Source organism: Jaculus jaculus, chromosome 5, assembly GCF_020740685.1.
Source record: "Jaculus jaculus isolate mJacJac1 chromosome 5, mJacJac1.mat.Y.cur, whole genome shotgun sequence".
Lineage (NCBI taxonomy): Eukaryota > Metazoa > Chordata > Mammalia > Rodentia > Dipodidae > Jaculus > Jaculus jaculus.
In genome coordinates, this window is record NC_059106.1 from 68,420,921 (window position 1) to 68,445,286 (window position 24,366).

At 46.6% G+C, this 24,366-nt stretch overlaps 1 protein-coding gene across 1 annotated transcript; it reads left to right on the forward strand.

The window, feature by feature from the left end:
* Positions 1 to 4,018: 4,018 nt before the first annotated feature.
* Positions 4,019 to 18,047, forward strand: Trappc3 (trafficking protein particle complex subunit 3). The gene is made up of 5 exons (XM_004665219.3): positions 4,019 to 4,204; positions 13,457 to 13,554; positions 13,802 to 13,901; positions 16,134 to 16,316; positions 17,305 to 18,047. The coding sequence occupies exons 1-5, from the start codon at positions 4,163 to 4,165 to the stop codon at positions 17,422 to 17,424; spliced, it is 543 nt and encodes a 180-aa protein (XP_004665276.1). The 5' UTR covers positions 4,019 to 4,162; the 3' UTR covers positions 17,425 to 18,047.
* Positions 18,048 to 24,366: the final 6,319 nt, after the last annotated feature.

Genomic DNA, 24,366 nt, shown 5'->3' on the forward strand with positions numbered 1-24,366 from the left:
ACCTAGAGTTTATTATGTAGTCTCAGAGTGGCCTTAAACTCATGGTGATCCTCCTACCTCTGCGTCCCAAGTACTGGGTTTAAAGGCATGTGCCACCATGCCTGGTTTAAATTTTTTTTTTTTTTTTTTTTTTTCCTAAGGTAGGGTCTCACTCTAGCTCAGGCTGACCTGGAATTCACTAAGTAGTCTCAGGGTGGCCTCGAACTCTCGGCAATCCTTCTACCTCTGCCTCCTGAGTGCTGGGATTAAAGGCGTGCACCACCACGCCCTGCTAAAAAAAATTTTTTTTTTCGTAATTTTTTTAAAAGAGAAAACTGGTGTCTTTGAATTCGGAGCTAGGTGACAGTGCCTGAGAGACTTCCCAGAGAAGGTGCAAGTGAGAGTACTTGAAACATCAGAGGCTGAGTCGCCAACAGGATGTCCTGCCCAATTCATTGGGGGGCAGGAAACTTGATTGCTTCTTTAGTAGCCCAGGGCAGTCCCCTCCTCCACGGAAGCAGGAGTGAGTGCGCCAGCCGTTATTCTCACCACAAGGCTGAGCTGGGGCAAGTTCTAAAATGAGATCAGAAATATAGGCCCCCTTGCAGATCCTGCGAGGAGGAAGGCGAGAGCCAGGACGCTCATGATCCCCTAGATCTGGGGGAACAGAGGACAGGAAGAACCCATACAGTCCTGAAGGAAATCACTGGGAGATTTTGACTCAGAGATAGGAATCTCAGGACAGAGGCCCTGGATGCCCTCCACACCCACAAGTAGGAAGTGGGAGGAGCTACTTGAGGGGCAGTGGAAAGAACAGACATAAAATGCACATCTCCCCCCCACCCCCAAGGCCCTGAAGCAAGACGGGGCTCTAACTCATATTGGCTTTTCTGACGATCCTTTAGCAACCAGGGCCCACTGACTTGAGGCTGAGCAGAGAATGTTCTCCAGGGCTGTGTGTGTGTGTGTGTGCTTGTCTCTCTCTCTCTGTGTCTCTCTCTCTGTCTCTCTTTCTTTCTCTCTCTCTCCCCAGATCTTGGGGAGGAGGAAGGCCAGAGGTTTGAAGCCAGGAGGAACTCAGATTCAAGACTACATAGGTTCCAGCCTTTGGGTGTCTGGGAGGAGGACTTTGTCTAGAGTCCCTGATAGGGATGGAAAGCTGGCCCTGCTGCGTTCTTCTCTAGGGAGCAGGAGATGAGGGTGTGGAAGGGGCGTCTGGTTTTCCTAAACGTCCTACTCCCTAGAGGTAGTGGGCGGGGCTGAGGCTTGAGAATGACGTGAACAGTCCTGAGAACCGGGGACCTGCTGTGTAGAGGGTTTTGTCCCTTTGGTGCTAGAGCTCAAAGGCCGTGAGAGGCAGGCACCCTACCACTGGGCCACACTCCCCCCACCTCCTCCCCGGCGTCAGGCGGCTTTTCAGTTTCCATGTGAGCAAGGATGAGACCCTATAGATCAGTACGTGGGCCCCACCCCCATTCTTAAATCAGGACTGATGACTCGGGCAAGATGAGTCCCAAAGTGAGAGCTGTGCCAAGATCCGGAACCAGGGGCCGAGAGAGGAAGAATCTCGAGGCTGTGAGCCGGCAGGGAGAGGCTCCGCCTCCAGTCCCCCGGACCGCGCGGCCTGACAGCAGGCTGGGTGGGGTCGGGCGCCTGGCCCTGACTGTGACTCAGGTTTCTGTGGGCAGCGAAGGCAGCCGGCAGGGAGGAGTCCAGACCAACAGTCAGGCGGGCCGGCTGCAGCTTTCACCTCAGCTGTCCTCTCTCCTGGGACTGCAGAAGGCTCTTGTCTCGCTGGGCTGGCCTCCCAAGGCTAGCAGACCCCTACTTCCCTTTCCCTCCTTCCCAGATCCTTCCCAGAGTCCTTCAGCCTTTGGTCCTCTCCCTAGGGACATGACACAGGAGGGAGTCAGGGATCTCTGCCTCTAGGGAGGCCCCAGGATGTGTCACATGGAGAAGGGTATAATAGCGATTGGCCCCTGCACCCTCAGGGAGAGACTCCAGGGAAGCCTGGCCCCCTCCCCAGCCTTCCCCAGCCTGATCTCCTGTCTGGACAGGCTGGTTGTCATGGTGAAGGCCAGGGGCTACAGTACAGCTGCTGCAAGTCAGGCTAGCGGGCCTGAAGCGAGAGTCCCTTCGGTGTTAACTAAGGAGGAGAGATGGCTGGAGCTAAACCCAAAGAGCTGCGGTCAATGACGACGGCAGGACTTTCCCCTAGTGAAGGATGAGGGTTCAGCCAGCACATTCCTCAACATTTGTTGGTCTTTGTTTTTAGCAGATAGCCGGAAGAGAATCACATTGACTTGGTGCCCCTTCTGTACCCAGTGTGCTGCGTGCAAGTCCCATTGATCTACAGAACTGACAGAACTCCAGCACCTGGCTTCAGATGAGAAGGCTGGGATTAGAACTGGGCACTGACTACCACCACAGCTGGGGGCGTTTCTTTTCTGGAACACCCAGCCGCCACTGTGCACAGCACACTCCCAGTGTAGCTCTTCTAAGAGAGGGAGGGTTGGGCCTGGGGAGACGGTTCCATGGTTAAAGGCACTTTTCAAAGCCTGTTGGCCTGGGGTTCAATTCCCCAGCCGCCCACATAAAGCTGGGTAGAAATTCGTTTGTAGCAGCAAGAGATGCTGGGGTGCCCATACACATACATGCACATACCCCATACCTGAATAAGTTAAATTAAAAAAAAAGAAGAAGAAAAGAAAGAATAAAAGAAAAAGCTGGCCGTGGTAGGACATGCCTTTAACCTAGCATTTGGGAGGCTAGAAAGTATTGCTATGAGTTCAAGGCCAGCCTGGGACTACAGAGTGCCAGATCAGCCTGGAGTAGAGAGAGACCCTTCTTCCAAGACAGAGAGATATGGGGAAGAGAGCGGGGGAAGGAGGAAGCAGGGAAAAGCAGGTGATCACTGAAAGATTTACTAATAAATAAAAGGGGCTGGAGAAATGGCTTAGCAGTTATGGAACTTCCGTGTGGAGCCTAAGAACCCAGGTTTGACTCCCCAGAACCCATGTAAGCCAGATGCACATGGTGGTGAATTCGTCTGGAGTTCCTTTGCAGTGGCTAGAGGCCCTGGGACACCCATACTCTCTCTCTCATGAATAAATACAAATAAAAAATATATTTTAAGCAGGCGTGATGGCACACACCTTTAATCTGAGCACTTGGGAGGCAAAGGTAGGAGGATCGCCATGAGTTCGAGGCCACCCTGAGACTACAGAGTGAATTCCAGGTCAGCCAGGGCTAGAGCAAGACCCTACCTCAAAAAACAAATAAACAAATAAACAAACAAACATATATGTATACCGGGTGTGGTAGCTCATGCCTTTAATCCAAGGACTCATAAAGTAGAGGTAGGAGGATCATTGAGTTCCAGGCCAGCCTGAGACTACAGAGTGAATTCCAGGTCAACCTGGGCTAGAGTGAGACCCTACCTGGAAAAAAAATAAATAAATAAATAAGTAAAATTAAAGTTTTTTCTTTTTGTTTGTTTGTTTGAGGTAGGGTCCCACTCTAGCTCAGGCTGACCTGGAATTCACTCTGTAGTCTCAGGGTGGCCTCGAACTCATGTCTATCCTCCTACCTCTGCCTCCGAAGTGCTGGGATTAAAGGCGTGTGCCACCACGCCTGGCATGAAGATTTTTATAATGAACACAGATTTGTGTGTGAACTATCGCTAATTTTCGGGTACATCTTGGAGCTTCTGGAGCTGAAGAGCAACACAAGATGCCAATTTGAAAGAGGGACTTTCCTAGTCCAGCCTGGAGAGGAGAGAGAGAAATTCGCAGAACATCTCTGGAGCCAGAAGTGATAGAGGCAGAGTACAGGCTGACTGTTCAGGACTACTTGCAAGCTGCGGACGCCACCTAGCGGCCAGAAGACCATTTGCGAGCCCTGAGCGCGGAGCATTCCTGGAGTTGTAGTTCCGCTGAGCAATGGGCGGGGCTATCGGCGGGGCTGTAGGGTATTGTAGTCCGACCTTTGTGGAGGTGGTGTTGCCTTCGTCGGACCACAAATCCCATGGTGCCTTGCGCCAGACCGCGCAGGCTCAGTGAAGAAAGGCCGGTGAGTCCCGGAGGCTGTGGCAAGCTGAGGTGGAAGCGGCGTCTTGAAAGGAGGGTCTCGCTGAACAGGGCTCCGACGAGGTGAGGCGAGGTGGAGAGGGGCTGTCAACACCATGTCGAGGCAGGCGAACCGTGGCGCCGAAAGCAAGAAAATGGTAATTTGGAGCGCGTGACCCGGCGGGCAGGGCGGAATTGCAGCGTCCTGGAGAAGGGGCCTGGAGCTAGCGCCCGGCGCGATGGGCAAAGAGCCTGCTTATGGTGGGCAGTGGGAAGGGGAGGCCGCCTGGTGGACCGCTGAGTCCTACCTGCCCCTGCGACCCGTCACTGCAGCTCTGTCTGTGTTAGACCAACACCAGCGACGGTGGTCAGCAACAGTAACCAGCACCTTGGAGTGCGTGAGGCTGCATGCCAAGCACTTGACGTTCTCGCCTTGGAGCCGCAGAGCAACCCTAGTAAATGGACAATGCTATGTCTTTTTGCAGCTCAAGGTTATGTAATGCTCAGATTTACACCAAGGAAGCTAGGATTTGAACCCACCACCTGACTGCTTCAGGGCTTCTGTTTCTCGCTCTGTGCTGTGGACTCTGTGAGGCCAGCTCTGGTAGCCTTGTCAGCAAGGAGCTTCCCATCCAGTGGGCGCAGAGGTGGGCCAGGGTACGCAGTCAGTGGCGCCATGCTAATGGTGAAGAGAAGGGAGAATCCGCACTGTCTTCCCTGGGAATAGTGGGGCAGCCTATGAGCTCATAAAGTTGGGATGGATCTGAAGAGTAAGGTGCATTACGTTTTTCTCCATGCTAAGGGGCTTTCCTGGCAAGTGTTCCTCATACTACTTTTGTAGAACCATGTCTTTGTTTTGAAGTATTTTTATTTATTTATTTATTTATTTGAGAGAGAGAGAGAATTTTATTTATTTATTTATGTATTTCCAAAGAGCAAGAGAGAGAGGGCGAGCACACAAGGTCTTCTAGCCACTGCAGAGGAACTCTAGATGCATGTGCCCCGTCCTTCCTTCCTTCCTTCCTTTTCTTTTTTTGCAGGTAGGGTCTCGCTCTACCCCAAGTTGGCCTAGAATTCATTATGTAGTCTCAGACTTGCCTCCAACTCACAGCAACCCTCCTACCAACTCTGCCTCCCAAGTGCTGGGACTAAAGGCATGTACCACAACACCTGGCTTGGATGTACCACTTTGTACATCTGGCTGTACATGGGTACTGGGGAATGAAACCTGGGTCATTAAGCTTTGTAGGCAAATGGCTTAACCATCATTCCAGCCCCCAGTTGAATTTATTTTATTTTTAATTTAATTTATTATTATTATTTTTTTGGTTTTCCGAGATAGGGTTTTACTCTAGCCCAGGCTGACCTGGAATTCACTATGGAGTCCCTGGGTGGCCTCGAACTCATGATCCTCCTACCTTTGCCTCCCGAGTGCTGGGATTAAAGGTGTGTGCCACCATGCCTGGGCCCCTAGTTGAATATTTGAGGTTGAATGTTCCCTGTCTACTCTAGACAGGATGATTAAACTTCCTTAACACCTTTGCATCTTATACTAGGAACAGTCACCACACATGGGCTCTAGGGAACTTGTGTAACTCCAGATCAGTTCTTAGCTTTTTCTTTCTTGGAAACCCTTTCTCTTTTGAGAAGCTGATGACAACAGTGAAGTTTCCTGCAGAAAGATTAAATACACAGACACCTGCATGGTGACTGAAGTTGAGTTTGATCCCTGGTACTGCAAACACTAGAACAAAAAATGAACAAACAGGACCAGCATGGTGATGCATGCCTTTAACTCCAACACTGAAGGCAGAGGTAGGAAGGTCATCACGAGTTCAAGGCCACCTTGAGACTACATAGTGAATTCCAGGTCAGCCTGGACCAGAGTGAGACCCTACCTCAAAAAACCAAAAAAAAAAAAAAAAAAAAGTTTCCTTTGGGGCTGGAGGGAAGGCTTCGTGGTTAAGGCACTTACCCGCAAAGCCAAAGGAACCAGGTTCAGTTCCCCAGAACCAGCCAGATGCACAAGGTAGCACATGTGTCTGGAGTTAGTTTGCAGCAGTGGAAGGCCCTGGTGCACCCATTCTGTCTTTCTTTCAAACAAATTAAAAAAAAAAATTTCTTTTGGGGACTGAGGATGTAGCTTAGCAGTAAGATACTTGCCTAATATGTACAAGGCTTAGACACACACATGCATACACACACACACACACACACACACACGGGGGAAGGGGGGAGAATATGAATTACTAGAGGGAGTAACAATAGTTGAAGAAAATGTTTTGCTGTGCTTTTTCTTTTCTAAATATTTTATTTTTTAAAATTTTTATTTATTTTTATTTGAAAGAGAATAGGCACATCAGGTCTGCCAGCTGCTGCAAACTCCAGATGCGCCACCTTGTGCATCTGGCTTATGTGGATGCTGAGGATTGAACCTGGGTCCTTTGGCTTTGCAGGCAAGTGCCTTAAATGCTAAACCATCTCTTTTAGCCCTTTTAGGTTTTGCTTTTTTTTTTTTTTGAGGTAGAATTGCACTGTAGCTCAGACTGACCATTCACTATGTAATCTCAGGCTGGCCTCAAACTCACAGTGATCCTCCTACCTCTGTCTTCCTAGTGCTGGGATTAAAGGTGTGCCCCACCACACCCGGCTCTAAGAGAATGTTTTGCTAGAAACTAATGCCCTGTAGAGGAAAATGCATATATGTGGGTTAGAATTTCACTCAACTGATTATTAGTTTCCTTCCCTATGAATTGGGGATAGTGTTGCCTTCCTAAGATTAGATGAATTGTATAAGATTCAAGGGGATGATGTTTCTTTCTTTTTGTTATTTTTTGTTTTAAATATTTATTTATTTATTTATTTGCAAGCAGAGAGAGATAGAAATGAGAGACTGAGAGAATGAGAATGGGCATGCCAGAGTGTCCAGCCACTGCAAACAAACCATGCACAAGGCCCAGGGTTTGAATCCCAATACAATAAATAAGAATTAATCTCATTAAAAAAAAAAAAAGAAAGTTAGGGGCTGGAGAGATGGCTTAATGGTTAAACACTTGCCTGTGAAGCCTAAGGACCCTGGTTCTAGACTCAATTCCCCATGACCTACAGGACCCATGTAAGCCGAAATGCACAAGGTGGCACATGCATCTGCAGTTTGCAAACAAAGCAGGCTATACTTAAAAAAAAAAGAAAATTATATTGATTTTAAAATCTCCTTTGCCATGCATGGTGGCATATGCCTTTAATCCCAGCACTTGAGAGGCAGAGGTAGGAGGATCGCCATGAGTTCAAGGCTACCCTGAGACTAAAGTGAATTCCAGGTCAGCCTGGGCTAGAGTGAGACCCTACCTCAAAAGCCAAAACAGAACAAAAAAAATCTCCTTTATTATACTACATAGTGCTAGCTTAAGAATAAAAATAACAGGGCTGTGGCTTAATGGTTAAAGGGCTTGCCTTGCTTTTTTTTTTTTTTTTTTTTTTTTTTTGAGGTAGTTTTTATCCTAGTCCAGGCTGACCTGGAATTCACTACATAGCCTCAGGGTGGCCTCGAACTCATGCTGATCCTCCTACCTCTGCCTCCTGAGTACTAGACTCAAAGGCGTCCACTACCACACCCGGTCTTTGCCTTACATTTATGATTACCCAGCACCCACTAGGAATTCAAACTACACAGGAGACCTGTCTCAACAAATAAACAGATAAATAAATAACAAAAATTTAAAAATATTTTATTTTTATTTATTTGACAGAGAGGGAGAGAGAGAGAGAGAATGGTTGTGCCAGGGCCTCCAGCCACTGTGCAACTGGCTAACGGGTCCTAGGGAATTGAATCTGGGTCCTTTGGCTTTGCAGGCAAAGGCCTTAACCGCTAAGCCATCCCTCCAGCCCTCTTTTGTTTTTTTGGGGGTAGGATTTTACTCTACCTCAGGCTGACCCTGAAATTCACTATGTAGTCTCATGGTGGCCTTGAACTCATGGTAGTCCTCCTACCTCTGCCTCCTGAATGCTGGGATTAAAGGTGTGTGCCACCATATGCAGCTCTGTTTTTTGTTTTTTGTTTCAAAGCAGGGTCTCACTCCAGCCTAGGCTGACCTAGAAATCACTCTATAGTCCCAGGCTGGCCTCAGACTTATGGTGATCCTCCTATCTTAGCCTCCTGAGTGTTGGGACGAAAGGCATGAGCCATCATGCCTGGCCACAGTGCCTGCTTTTTGAGTTCTTACTTTGTAGCTGGTGTTCTATAGAATCACCTCATTGGGATTGCACAGTGATCCTGAAGGGCAGATAATATTGTCACCATATAGCTGGGAAAACTGATGTTTGGGGAGAGTAGGCAATAGCTTAGGATAGCACAGCTTTCTACAGGACAGTGCTCCAGAAAAAGTCATTAAATCCCAGCTATTGAACCTGTCATATGTAAAGTGGAGACAAATAATGTTCAGTCCTGGGTTTCATGCTTTAAGGATCAAGGAGAAACTATCTAAGAAGACATTTTGAAAGTTCTTTTTTTAAATTTTTTTGAGGTAGGGTCTCACTGTAGCTTATGCTGACCTAGAATTCACTATATTGTCTCAGGGTGGCTTCAAACTTATGGCGATCCTCCTACCTCTGCCTCCGGAGTGCTGGTATTAATGTGTACCGCCACACCTAGCTTTCCAGTCCAAATTTGTTTTTTGGGAAGGGGTTGAGGTAGGGTCTTACTCTAGCTCAGGCTGACCTGGATTCACTATGTAGTCTCAGGATGGCCTTGGAGTCACTATGATCTTCCTACCTCTGCATCCCAAGTCTGAGATTAAAGGCATGCACCACCATGCCTGGTTGTCCGGTCCTTTTTTTTTTTTTCCAGGGTAAAGTCTCACTCTAGCCCAGGCTGACCTGAAATTCACTAAGTAGTCTCAGGGTGGCCTTGAACTCATGGCAATTCTCCTACCTGTGCTTCCAGAGTGCTGGGATTAAAGGTGTGTGCCACCACACCCTGCCCCAATTTTTGAGTTATATGTTTCTAATACTCTTTGTTCCAAATAGGCCTGGTTCATAATTGAAGATGGGACAAATTTGCATTATTGGAGGGTGTGGAGAACCAGAGTCAGGAATCTCGTTCCCAGAACTCAGGTTTTCTTCTCTTTAAAATTTAAAAAATTTATTTGCAAGCAGAGAGAGAGAGAGAATGAAAGAATGGGCAGGCAAACTCCAGATGCATGCACCACTTTTTGTGTCTGGCTTTATGTGGGTACTGGGGAATTGAACTCAGGTCATTTGGCTGTGTAGGCAAACACTTTAACCACTAAGCCATCTCTCTAGCCCTGACCCTGAGTTTTCTTATTGGTGAGTTGTGGAGCTGCATGTGAAAGGTGCTTGATAACATTATGGTTTGCATGTTACTTGGCATCATAGTGGGCTAAGGTTCTTGGAGTCTTCATCCAAGGGCTCATTAATAATGGAAGGAAAGCTCGCCTGATTTTATTCAGTTGTGCCAACCCTCTGGACTGGTAACTGTTGGATTGTCTCCATCCATTCATGCCCAAGACATCCTAATGCCAAGCCCTCAGCTTTACTAAGAAATCATTCTCCTCCTTAATAGCTTCCCTTTAATTGCCATATTTGGTAAATGGTCTCTTGGAGATGTCCTCATCTGACTGTTTTAGTTGAGTTCAAAGAGTCTCCTGATCCTGAAATTGATTTTTTTTACTCTCACGCAGCTGTTGTTTTTTTAATTGAAGGAGCTTATTAATTTTGCAGTTGTGGAAAGAGTGAGTAGAATACACATTGGCTGAGAAACCTTTGGGTTTTATCACCCCAAAATTACTTTTCAATATTTGCTATTTAACCTTAGGCAGATTATTTAATTATTCTGGTTTTTATATCCTCTTTTGTAATGTGAGATTGGTTGCTACCCTTTCTGATTTATTGAGTTGTTTTTGTTTTTTTTCCAAGGCAGGGTCTTACTCTAGCCCAGGCTGACCTAGAATTCACTATGTAGTCTCAGGGTGGCCTCGAACTCATGATGATCCTCCTACCTCTGCCTTCTGACTGCGGTCATTGAAGGTGTATGCCACCATGCCTGCCTGGCTTTACTGAGATTTTTTAATTGTTTCTGAGGTAGGGCCTTACTCTAGCCCAAGGTGACCTGTAACTTATTCTGTAGCTCTAAACTGGCACCAAATTCACAGCAGTCTTCTTACCTCAGGCTTCTGAGTGCTGGGATTAAAGGAGTGTGCCACCATGCTTGATTTTACTGAGTTTTGGGGTTTTTTTTTGGGGGGGGGAGGTTGTTTTTTCAAGATAGAGTTTTGCTCTAATCCAGGCTGACCTGGAATTCACTATGTAGTCCCAGGCTGGCCTGGAACTCACAGCAGTTCTCCTATCTCTGCACCCCATAAAAACTCAGCTGGGTGTGGTGACACACTCCTTTAATCCCAGCACTTGCGAGGCAGAAGTAGGAGCATTCGAGGCCACCTACATAGTGAATTCCAGGTCAGCCTTGGCTGCAGTGAGACCCTGGGGGCACTATGACACACTGTAAGGAAAAAAGCCATTCAGTTCTTTTTTTTTTTTATTTAAATTTTATTTATTTATTTATTTGAGAGAGAGAGAGGGGGGAAGAGAATGGGTGCACCAGGACCTCTAGCCTCTATGAATGAACTCCAGATGCATGTGTCGCCTTGTGTATATGGCTTTATGTGGGTACTGGGGAACCAAACCAGGGTCCTTGGGCTTTTTAGGCAATTACCTTAACTGCTGAGCCATCTTTTCAAACATTCCAGTTCATTCTCTCTCTCTGTCTCTCTGTGTGTGTGTGTGTGTGTGTAGGTGCATCTGTGTGAATGTGAACACATGAATGCTATGGTATACATGCGGAGGACCGAAAATAACCTCAGGAGTCAGTCCTTGCCTTCCACATTATTTGAGGAAGGGTCCTTTGTTTTTCACCACTGTGAGCAGGCTAGCTGGCCCACGAGCTTCTAGGGGTTCTCTTGTTTCCGCCTTCCACCACTCCACTGGGGCACTGGGATTACAGATGCATGTGTGATCATGTACAATTTCTCATGGGTTCTGGAGATCTGAACTCATGGCAAGCACTTGATCCACTGAGCTATCTCCTTAGTCCCCAGAGTTTCTCTGCAGTGTGGCCAGCTCCAGGCATACAGTTTGGTAAGGAACATATGACTGTGCGGTCTGGGCTTTCATGTTTCTTGAGCTTTCTTCCCCAGGAGACTTGAAGACAGAAAGAAGGTGCTTTCCTCCAAGTATGACAAGCCTCCATTCATAAGGAAGGAGTTTAGTGACAATCTTGATTCCCCCCCCCCCGCCCCCAGCCCTATTTCTGAGGGAATCTGTTGGTCTAAGTGTACTGTTAATAGTGTTTCCTGGGACTGGGGCTGGTATTTTCATTCTGCAGCCTTGGTATTTGCCATTCCTGTAACGCCTATCTGTTCCTTGGTAGGTAGATAACAGGATTCTTTGTATATGTGTGTGCAGGGTCTTACAACCCAGGACCTTGTGCATGTGGTAAGAACTGTGCCAAAAAGCAGGATTCTTTATTAGAGAACATTTTTTTGATTTTAACCCAGGTTGCAATAGCAACCAGTTTGGTCAGTCTTGTGTTTCAAATATATAGAAGATTGTATTCCTCTTAGATTTATACCCTTGCCAGGTAATATTTGAAGGTGTGGTCAAAGGAAACATATTTTATGTATTTATTTATTTATTTGTTTATGAGAGAGAGAGAGAAAGTGAGAAGGGGAGGAAAGGAGAGAATGGGCATGCCAGGGCCTCCAGCCTCTGCAGATGAAATACAGACACATGCGCCACCTTGTGCATCTGGCTTACATGGATACTGGGGAATCAAACCTAGGTCCTTAGGCTTTGCAGGCAAATGCCTTCACTGCTAAGCATCTCTCCAGCCTCCTTTTTTCCCCCCTTTGTTTGTTTGTTGTTTGTTTTTGAGGTAGGGTTTTACTCTAGTCCAGGCTGACCTGGAATTCACTTTGTAGTCTCTCAGGGTGGCCTCTAACTCCTGAGGATCCTCCTACCTCTGCCTCCTCAGTGCTGGGATTAAAGACATGTGCCACCATGCCTGGCTTTCTCCAGGTAGGGTCTTGCTCTAGTTCAGGGTGACCTGGAATTCACTCTGTATTCTCAGAGTGGCCTTGAACTCATGGTGATCCTCCTACGTCTGCCTCTCAAGTGCTGGGATTAAAGGCATGCGCCACTATGCCCGGCTTTCTGGTGTGTGTGTGTGTTTTTTTTTAATATTATTTATTTATTTATTTGCAAGCAAAGAGAGATAGAACACAGAGAGAATGGGTACACCAGGACCTCTAGCCTCTGCAAATGAACTCTAGATGAATGTGCCACTTTGTACAGCTGGCTTTATGTGGGTACTGGGGAATCGAACTAAGGTTGTTAGGCTTTGTAGGCTAGTGCCTTAACTGCTAAGCCATCTCTCCAGCACAGAAACATTTGTTTTTTGTTTTTTGAGGTAGGGTCATACTCTAGCTCAGGCTGACCTGGAATTGACTATGTAGTCTCAGGGTAGCCTCAAACTCATGGCAATCCTCTTACCTCTGCCTTCCGAGTGCTGGGATTAAAGGCATGCCCCTTTAGTGAAACATTAATTTTTAATCATGTTGATGGCTTTGGAGAGGGGTTTTCTAGAGAGGTGGTGCTCTCTAGAACTTCTTCCTTCTCCCTCCTGCCCCTGGGTCCTCCACTGCTCCTGTGTAGAACCTTGGAAAGTACAGCTTAACTCCATGCCAGGGCATTGAAGGGGTGAGGAAGCCATGGGTCACACCTGCCACACACGACAGGTTGGTTTGAAAATGTTGACTTCAGGTCTGTCTTCACAGAATCCAGTGAGTGGTCACTGCTCCCATGCCAGATTCAGGTGATTCAAGCTTGTGGGTCCTGGGGAATTGAACCTGGATCCTTTGGCTTTGTAGGCAAATGCCTTAACCATTGTAAGCCATTCCTCCAGCCCTGCTTTTTCTTTTTAGACATGGGCACCCAGTGGCCTGCCTTTGACTCCTGACAGCTGCATCAGACTGATTGAGACCCTCACTGCACCCTCTTCTGTGCTGCTTGGTCCTGACTGCCTTTTTTGTTTGTTCATATGTGTGTGTGCAGGTGTGCGTGTCGAGTGTGTGTACAGGCCAGAGATTGACATCAAGGGTCTCTCTGTTGCTGTTCACTTGATTTATTGACACAGGGTCTCCCACTGAGCCCAGAGTTTACCAATTCAGCTCGTTTAGCTAGCCAGTTTGTCCCAGGCATCACTTATAATTGTCTCCCAAGATCTGGGATTACATGGGATTTGGGGGTTCAAACTCAGGTCCTTATGCTGTGTGGCAAGCACTTTATTCGCTGAATGATCTCCCCAGACCTCTGATTGCCCTTTGAATCTCTTTCAGAGCTCTGAGCTTTTCACCCTAACCTATGGAGCTCTTGTCACCCAGCTGTGCAAGGACTATGAGAATGACGAAGATGTGAATAAGCAGCTGGATAAAATGTGAGTGATGCCTCTGTAGAGAGGAGGGGACAGGGCTCCCCAGCACTTGAAGTCTGTCTTGTCTTTTAGAGCCCCAAACAGGCTTCTCTCAAAGTCAACACTTGGGGTACAATTGCCACTTAGTTCATTTACTGGGATGTTTTGTTATTATCCTCATTTTCCCCTTACCAACAATGGCCTTATGTTCAGATAGGAGACATTTATATACCCCATAATGGTCATTTCTTTTCTCTAATTCCTTTCCCAGGGGATATAACATTGGAGTCCGACTGATTGAAGATTTTTTGGCACGTTCGAATGTTGGAAGGTGTCATGACTTTCGGGAAACTGCGGATGTCATTGCTAAGGTTGTTACCTGGGCCCCTGGGCCTCTGGCCATGCAGAAGGATTGTCATTAAAAGGCTCTGCTTAGCACTCCCTGTGTTTCTCTTAATCTCCCCAGAGACTGGTTAAGTAGTTGTTTGGGCTAAAGCAGCCTTCCTGGTGGATTGGGAATAATAGATACTGAAAGGGGGAAGAGTGGGTTGGGGTCACTCCTATGCAGTAAAGATTGCAGGATGTGGTGGCACATGCCTGCAATCCCAGCATTCTAGAGGCATAGACAGCAGAATAACCATGAGTTCCAGGCCAACATGAGCTATATAGTAAGACCCTGTCTCAAAAATAATAAATCACACACATACTGTCTTTGGATTCAGATAAACCTCTAGTATTTACTAGTTCTGGGTTTTTGGTAGATTATTTTTAACCTTTTCTTTTTCCAAGATAGGGTCTCGCTGTAGACCAGGGTGTCCTGGAATTCACTATGCAGTCTTAGAGTGACCTCAAACTCACAGCAATCCTCCTACCTCTTCTTCCTGTGTGCTGGGATTAAAGGTGTGCGCTACCATACCCAGTTTTTTAAAAAAAATATATTTTATTTATTTGATATACAGAAAGAGGCATAGGCAGAGAGAGAGAAAGAGAGAGCAGAAGAGAATGGGCATGCCAGGGCCTTCAGCCACTGTAAACAAACTCTAGATGCATGTGCCCCTTGTGCATCTGGCTTATGTGGGTCCTGGAGAATTGAACCAGGATCCTTTGGCTTTGTAGGCAAATGCCTTAACCGCTAAGTCATCTCTCCAGCCCTGTACCTGGCTTTTTTTTTTTTTTTTTTTTTTTTTGAGCTAGGGTCTCACTCTGGTCCAGGCTGACCTGGAATTAACTCTGTCATCTCAGGTTGTCCTTGAACTCATGGCGATCCTCCTACCTCTGCCTCCCAAGTGCTGGGATTAAAGGCGTGTGCCACCATGCCCGGCTATGCCTGGCTTTTTCAACCTTTTCAAAAAGCAGATTTTCACCTTTAAAATGAAGAAGTTAAGCCAGGTATGATGGTGTATACTTTTAATGCCAGCACCTGGGAGGCTGAAGTAGGAGGATTCCTATAAGTTTGAGGCCAGCTTGGTACTGGAGTGAGTGCCAGGTCAGCCTGGTCTAGAGTGAGAACCTATATTGATAACAAAACAAAATAGCTGGGCTTGGTGGTATACACCTTTAATCCCAGCACTTGGGAGGCAGAAGTAGGAGGATCACTATGAGTTCAAGGCTACCCTGAGACTACATAATTAATTCCAGGTCAGCCTGGGCTAGAGTGAGAACCTACTTCAAAAAATAAAATAAAAACAGGCCCGGCGTGGTGACACATGCCTTTAATCCCAGCACTTGGGAGGCAGATGTAGGAGGATTACTGTGAGTTCAAGACCAGCTTGAGACTAGTTTCAGGTCAACCTAGGCTAGGGAAAAAACAAAAACAAAAAACAAGCAAATAATTAAAATGAAATCAAGAGCTACGTCACAGGTGACAGTAAGGAGTAAATAAATTAAATAGACATGAGCATTCATAGAAATGCATTGATACAGTACTTAGCATTTAGCGGAACTGTCTACTGTTGCTTGTGTTGCATATTACAATACTAATAAATGATGTAACATGCCGGGTATGGTGGTGAACACCTCAGGAGGCTGAGGTAGGTGGACTGCTGTGAGTTTGAGGCTAGTTTGGGACTACAGAGTGAGTTCCAGGTCAGTCTGGGCTGAGTGAAACCTACCACAAAAGAAAAAAAAAAAAAAAGGCATAACAGCTATAGCTCTGTTACCTAAAGGGTGCTTCTTTTAGCTGTAAGCATGCTGGCCATCCCCGAAGCCTTAAAAGCTGAGGGTGCAGAGATCTTTGTTAGGGTTTGGGATTAGGAGGTGGAGAAGGTAGGACATTTTGAGGATAATCCTGCCCCAGCGACCCACATTCACTTTGAAGAAGGTGGGTTTAGGTAGCACAGACTGGGGATAGGGATGGGTTTGGGGTCTCTGTGCACTCAGATCCTGGCTTGGGCAGCTTTCTTCTGAAAAGTGCAGGCAGGTAGTGAGTTCTTGCTTGGTGCCTTGAAGGAAGGATTAGGACCCTTTCTGCCCTGAATAACTAAACTTGTATCATCTTTGGAGGTCACAGTTTTGTTCATGAGCCACCTATTTTCCCTGTTGCCTTCCCGGTTGTACAGTTCCTGTCACCCTTCCCCATGATGCTATTCTGTCTTCCCTGACAGGTGGCATTCAAAATGTACTTGGGCATCACTCCAAGTATCACCAACTGGAGCCCAGCTGGTGATGAATTCTCCCTCATTTTGGAAAATAACCCCTTGGTGGACTTTGTGGAACTTCCTGACAACCACTCATCCCTTATTTATTCCAATCTCTTGTGTGGGGTACTGCGGGGAGCGCTGGAGATGGTGAGTACGGTGCTTTCCCTTCTGCAGCATCTGAGCTCTTGTGCGGGTCGGGTAAACGTGGAGTGATGAGAGAGACAGGAAGTGCTTTGGCTCACCCCAGCCCTTCCCTCCGTTCTGCTGAGAGAGAATGCTAGTCCCACAGCTCTACCTGGTGATGGTCCTTCCCTACTAGCCTGGGAAGTGGTACAGCCGGCCTGCATAACCAAAGGACACATGTTTCTGGATTGGCTTATTTGGTGACAGTCTCATTCTTTTAATTAAAAAAACCCCACGTATTTATTTATTTGAGAGAAAGAAGCAAATGGAGAGAGAATGGGTGTTCCAGGGCCTCTAGCACACTGCAAACAAACTCCAAACACATGAACCACTTGTGCATCTGGCTCTCTGGGTACTGGGGAATTGAACCTGGAAGGTCAGACTTTGTAGACAAGTGCCTTAACTGCTGAGCCACCTCTCCAGCCCACGTGCCCCCCCCCCCTCTCTTTTTACAGTCTCATGCTTGAGTTTCTCCTTTTATATTGAGGCCACTGCCTATTGACTGGTTGGCTTTTCCCTCCTTCCTTCCTTCTTTTTTTTCTAAGGTAGGATCTCGCTCTAGCTTAGGCTGACCTGGAATTCACTATGTAGTCTCAGGGTGGCCTTGAACTCATGGCTGTCCTCCTACCTCTGCCTAACTTTTTGGCCTTTTTTTTTTTTTTGAGACAAGGTCTCACTCTATCCTTGGTTGATTTGGAATTCAGTATATTAACCACAATGGCCTTGAACTTGGGTTAATCCTCCTGCCTCTCCCATGTGCTGATATTATAGGAATGTGTCATGAGGTCACTGTCTTCTGCATTAGAACACTGGAGCTGGCAATCCTGTCCTTGCGGGAAATTAATCCTCTTACTGTGACTGCTGTGGGTGTGTCTGATCTAGCTCTACCCCAGGTGTTTGCTCAGAGGCCCTGGCTGAGCATCTGCTCCTTCATTTTCCCACTGTCCTCTAGGTTCAGATGGCTGTGGAGGCCAAGTTTGTTCAGGATACTCTGAAAGGGGATGGCGTGACAGAAATCCGGATGCGGTTCATCAGGCGTATTGAAGACAATCTCCCAGCTGGAGAGGAATGACGCCCTCAGGACTATTGATTAGCCAGGAGGAGCACATGCTGGAGTGCTGGAAAGTTCAGTGCTCTCTGTGCTCCGGGAACTGGGACTCCAGAACACGGATGTAATATATTCTTCTCACCTTGCTTCCATTCTCCATGCTAATAAAGAACAGACTGATAGAGTCCATTTACCCCAAAAGTGTGCCCTTCAGAAGGAAATTCTTTGCTCCCTTTCCTTCAGAGACTGGATGTACTTGTCCTCAGTTGGACTAAAAGAGCTCAAACCATTTTAACATTCCTTAGAATTTTCCAAAGCAAAACCCACTTTGACACCACTAAAAGGCAAGCCTGGCATATCTATTCCCAGGCCTTCATAATACCATTGGCAAATGGCTGTAGGAAATCCGGGGCTGTGGAGGGGAGGGAGGAGGCTGGGAAAGAGTGGGAAAGAATTGCTGGCCATAGTGTGACATACTGTAGTGCTTGCCAGGACATGGGAGCCAGTCATACCAAAAACACCGACTTCTGGGAAGCCACCCAGGTCTCATTCCTCCCTGTTGTTTGGAGGCAACATCTCCTCTTTTTACAGAGGGTCCATCCTTTTTTCTTATACATTCTTCAATAAAGACACATTCTTGAGTGAAATCCCAACCGGGTTGTGTTTTCTTTCTGCACAGCATGGAAAGATTGGCTGGAAAAGCCCGTGTAAGCCCCGGTGCTAGGCTGCCACTTACTGAGCACACGGCAGATGTTGCATTGAACCCGGTGTGCATTCTCTAGTTGACAGTTCTATTTTCAGAGAGGAGATCACAGTCAAGTTGCCCAAGGTCATAAAACTATCAGGTAGAGACAGCAGGGTTCAAAGCTAGGCTCAGCAAAGCCTGTGCTTGATAGTGATGCCTTCTGAAGCCTGCTTAGCACCTACAGGAGAAGAGGGGCAGGTGCGTAGCTCTCTCTCCCTGCTTTATAGCTTGGAATAGGTTTTTTCATATTTTATTTTTATTTATTTGAGAGAGAAATACAGAAATAGGCAAGTAGAGAGTGAGAAAAAGAGAGAGAGGGAGAATGGGTGCGCCAGGGCCTCCAGCCACTGCAAATGAACTACAGACACGTGCACCCCCTTGTGCATCTGGCTTACGTGGGTCCTGGGGAGTCAAACTTGGGTTCTTTGGCTTTGCAGGCAAGTGCCTTAACCACTAAGCCATCTCTCCAGCCCTTGGAATAGATTTTTAAATATTTTTGGTGTTGGGGATTGAACCTTGGGCCTTGAATATGCTAGGCAGGTGCTGACCACTGAGCTCTATGTCAAGTCTCCACCCCTCCCCCTCACCCCACACTTGGGAGACAGGGTCCTAACAGTTGGCCAGGCTAGCCTTGAACTCACTCTATATACTAAATTGGACTTAAATGTGTGATCCTCTTGCACCAATCTCCTGAGTAGCTGAAGCAGGCCTGGTTAGATAGATGGCATCTAAAGGAAGCAAGCAGAGGTTACTTCCGGCCATATTTGTAGCACAGCTTTTGGGAACAGCCTAGGGCCTTATGTTTGGTCAGATTGTGGGGATACTGGGCTCTGGGGCTTTCCCAAGTTGATAGGCCTGAGAAGAGCCACCAAAAAGGCGTGCACTACCATGCCCTACCTTTAAAAAAATATTAAGCCAGATGTGGTTGTGCATGCCTTTAATCCCAGCATTTGGGAGGCAGAGGTAGGAGCATTGCTGTGGAGTTTGAGGCCACCCTGAGACTGTATTGTGAATTCCAGGTCAGCCTGAGCTAGAGTGAACCCCTACCTCGAAAAAAAAAAAGAAAGAAAAGAAAAGAAAATATTTGGGAGATGGGAAAGAGACAGACATTGAGAGAATGGGCACACTGTGGCCTCTAACCACTGCAAACAAACTCCAGGCACATGCACAACCATGTGCATCTGGCTTAGGTGGGTACTGGGGAATTGAACTTGAGTCCTCAGGCTCCTCATGCAAGCACCTTAACTGCTAAGCCATCACTCCAGCTCATGGTTTTCAAGGTAGGGTCTCACCCTAGCCCAGGCTGACCTGGAATTCACTATGTAGTCTCAGACTGTTCTTGGAACTGACAGCAATCCTCCTACAACACTGCCTCCTGAGTGCTGGGATCAAAAGTGTGTGTCAACACACCTGGCTCCCATTCTTGGAGCCTCTTCCCATCTCCTCCAGGTCCAGTTCAAAGCTCCATGGCAGGCCCTTTTTTTGTTTTTTTTTTTTTCCAGTGAATGGCTAGCACTCCACATTAAGACTGACCTATCACACCAGAGTTGAATGAGTGAATGAAAGAGGCTAAGGAGCCAGGTGTGGTGGCACACACTTTTAATCTCAGCAGAGGTACATGAATCACTGTGAGTTTGAGGCCACCATGAGACTACATAGTGAATTCCAGGCCAGCCTGAGCAGAACAAGACCCTACCTGGGGGGGGGGGGGGAGGGGAAGAGGCTAAGGAAATGTTGGGATTGAGATATGGAGAACTTCATGGAGTGTGTAGACCTTGTCCAAAACACACACACACACACACACACACACACACACACACACACACACATATGATGGATGGGCTGGAGAGATGGCTTAGCAGTTAAGGCACTAGCCTGCGAAACCAAAGGGCCCAGGTTTGATTTCCCCAGGACCTATGTAAGACAGATGCACAAGTGACACATGTGTCTGGAGTTTCTTTTCAGTGGCTAGAGGCCCTGGTGTGCCCATTTTCTCTCTGTCTCTCTTCTCTCTATCTCTCTGTTTGCAAATAAATAAATGAAATTTAAAAAGTCAGGATGAAGTGAACAGGGGATGACTTAGCAGTTTAAGTTTCTTGCTTGCAAAGACTGATGGCCTTGGTTCAATTCCCTATTACCCATGTAATACCAGATGCACAAAGGGCACATGCACTGGGAGTTTGTTTGCAGAGGCAAAAGGCCCTGCCATCATTCTCTCTCTCTCTCTCTCTCTCTCTGTCCTTTTCACCCCTTGTGCAAAGAAGAAAAAAGAAACCCCGGGGACTGGGAAGATGTCTCAGCAGTTAAAGGCATTTGCTTACAAAGCCTGCTGACCTAATTTCAATTCCCAAACCACTCACATAAGCTGGACACAAAAATAGTGCAAGTTTGCAGTGGCCAAAAGCTCTGGCATGCCCATACACCCTCCCACCCCCACATACTCTGTTTTTGTTTTCTCTCTCTCTCTCGCCACACACGTACAATTTTTTTATATTTTTATTGTTTATTAACAGCTTCCATGATCATAAAAAATACCCCATGTTAATACCCTTCCTCCCCCCACTTTCCCCTTTGAAACTCCATTCTCCATCATACCACCTCCCCATCTCAATCAGTCTGTCTTTTACTTTTTTGTTTTTTAAAGATTTTATTTTTATTTATTTATTTGAGACTGAGAGAAGGGGAGAGAGAGAGAGGGAGAATGGGCGGGCCAGGGCCTCTAGCCACTGCAAATGAACTCCAGACGCATGCGCCCCCTTATGCATCTGGCTAACGTGGGACCTGGAGAATCAAACCAAGGTCCTTAAGCTTTACAGGCATACGCCTTAACTGCTAAGCCATCTCTCCAGCCCTCTCTTTTACTTTTGATGTCATAATCTTTTCTCCTCTTGTGATGGTCTTATGCAGGTAGTGTCAGGCACTGTGAGGCCATGGCTATCCAGGCCATTTTGTGTCTGGAGATACACACATACAAATTTAAAACTGGACTGGAGAGATGGCTCAGTGGTTAAAAGCACTGGCTTGTAAAACCTGTCAACCTGGGTTTGATTCCCCACTGTCAACATAAAGCCAGATGCACAAAGTGACGCACATGTCTGGAGTTTATTTGCAGTGGCAGGAGGCCTGACACACCCACACTCACTTTCTGTCTGTATGTGTGTCTTTCTCAAATAAATAAATAGGGGCTGGAGAGATGGCTTAGTGGTTAAGGTGCTTGCCTGCAAAGCCAGAACACGTTGGTTCGATTCCCCAGGACCCATCTAAGCCCGATGCACAAGGTGGCACATGCACCTGGAGTTTGTTTGCAGTGGCTGGAGACCCTGGCACAACCATTCTCTCTCTGCCTCTTTCCCCCTCTAAAATAATACACACACACACACACACACACACATATATATATGTAAGTAAATAAAAACATTTGAAACTGCAAATGCCCTATCCTGTGGGGTGTGGGGTCTGCTTTTCCTCTCTTTCACATGTCACATTCTGCTTCCTACTAGTCATGTTTTTTGCATGTGCATAGTGTGTGTGGTGTGGTGTGTCTGTGTGGTATATGCACATGCATGTGCTGATGTAGTGTCCCATGTGCTGAAGTGTCCTGTGGGTTCACCTGAGGCGGCTGGAGGAAAAAGGTGGGGGACTTCCTACACCAGTCACCTATCCAGTTTTCCTTGTAACAGTCCCCAAAACAAAACAAAACAAAATCCTGCAAAAGTATTGTTTTATTTACTTGAGGAGAGAGAGAGGGAGAGAGAGGGCTTCCTGCTGCTGCAAATGAACTCCAGACACATGTGCCACTTTGTGCATCTGACTTTACCTGGGTACTGGGGAACTGAACCCAAGTTATCAGGCTTTGCAAGCAATCACCTTTAACAGCTGAACCATCTCTCCAGTACTCTAGCAGTTATTTTTTTATTTATTTATTTTTTTGGTTTTTCGAGGTAGGGTCTCACTCTGGTCCAGGCTGACCTGGAATTAACTCTGTAGTCTCAGGGTGGCCTTGAACTCACGGCGATCCTCCTACCTCTGCCTCCCGAGTGCTGGGATTAAAGGCATGCGCCACCATGCCCGGCTCTAGCAGTTATTTTTTATGGCATGTAGTTTTAGATATTGCCTTTGCCAGAAATGACTTGAGCAACATTATAAATTCAGCAATCTATGGAAACAAGGCCCACAGAGGCCCCATAATGAGTTTCCCACCTACTGCCCCATGATCATGTGATGTGCACTCAGAGGTTAAAGAAAGGGAAGGGCTGAGGCTTTGAAACTATTTGGAAAACAAAAAGGGGGGTGCTGGAAAAAGGGCTTAGTGGCTAAGGTGCTTGCCTATAAAGCCTAAGGTTCAACTCAGTTGAACCCAGGTTCAACTCCCTAAAACCCATGTAAGCCAGATGCACAAAGTCCTGAGTGTGCACAGGGTGGCATATGCATCTGGAGTTTGATTGCAGTGGCTGGAGGTCCTGGAGTGCCAATTCTTTCTCTCTCTCTGTCTCTCATTCTCTCTCATAAAAAAAAAAAAAAGCAACACAAAAAAACTGTTTGGACCATCACCTCATCATTTTCCTTTTCCTTTTCAACATTTTTTAAAAATTTATTATGAGAGAAAGAGAGAAAGGGGGGTGGGGAGAGCACACCAGGGCCTCCAGCGCTGCAAACAAACTCCAGACACATGCGCCACCTTGTGCATTTGGCTTACGTGGGTCCTGGAGAATTGAACGTTCTTTGGCTTTGAAGGCAAGCACCTTAATCACTGAGCCATCTCTTCAGCCCTCAACCATAGATACATAGATACATACATACATAGATACATAGATACATACACACACACACACACACACACACACACACACACACACATATTTGGTGCTGAGGACTGAATTCAGGGCCTTGTGCTTGCTAAGCAAATGCTCATCCACTGAGCTCAAACCCCAATCCCTCAACCATATTTTTATTGTTTCTCATTCATTTCTTGAGGTTCCTCTCTGGCATTTCAGACATTTAGTGATTAACTTTTATGGTACCATTCTCAGACGTAGGTAAGGAAGGGGGCCTGTCCTGGGGCTCAGGCTTTAGAGAAACCCAATACCATAAACATGACATGTAGTGAAATACGAAGTGTTTTTTTGTTTTTGTTTTTCAAGGTAGGGTCTCACTCTGGCTCAGGCTGACCTGGAATTCACTATGGAGTCTCAGGGTGGCCTCGAACTCTTGGCAATCCTCCTACTTCTGCCTCCCAAGTGCTGGGATTAAAGGCGTGCGCCAGCACGCCCGGCCATGAAGTGTTTTTCACACATCAAAATGTATAAAAGAACACATGGCATCTCTAACACTTTTTTTTTGAGGTAGGGTTTCATTCTAGCCCAAGCTAACCTAGAATTCACTATGTAGTCTCAGGGTGGCCTCGAACTCACAGCGATCCTCCTACCTCTGCCTCCCAAATGCTGGGATTAAAGGCACCATGCCTGGCTCCTCCAATGGATTTTATGAAATAAAAAACTTTATTAAAATATTTACATAATTCCTTCCATCACTCTCCTTTGTTCCCTTTCCCTCTATTGAACACTTATTTTCCCTACTATTCCCTCATCTATATTGATATCTTCTTTTAAAATTAATTATTTATTTATTAGAGATAGAGGGGGATCAAGAGAGAGAGAATGGGCTCACCAGGGCCTCTAGCCACTGCAAACGAACTCTAGATGCACGTGCCATGATGTGCAGCTAGCTAACGTGGGACCTGGAGAATCGAACAGGCAAGTGCCTTAATTGCTAAGCCATCTCTCCAGCTCTATTGATATGGTTTTTGTTCTCCTTCCTTATCTAGGACAACCTGTTGGTGGGCCCAATATTATGCAGGTCTTGTGAAGATAACAAGAGCCATTATGAAGTCATGAATACGATGATCATTTTATAGCTGGACGCAGAGTTCTCAGGCACTTCCAGGCCATCCTTTGGCTGTCTCCTGCTGTTGTAGTCCCTGAGCCACTGGAGAATATGATAGAGATGTCTCAAGTGTTGAATACTTTTGACTAGTTTTGTGTCATTTTTCCAATTGTGCTAAACACACAAGCCCCAGCAACCTAAACTTCCTGCCCCTGTTCCCTGCCCTGTGGCTACCCCATTTGATAGGGTATGGCTTATGTATTCCTTTTTTTTTGTTATTGTTGTTGTTTTTGTTTTATTTTTCAAGGTAGGGTCTTACTCTAGCTCAGGCGGACCTG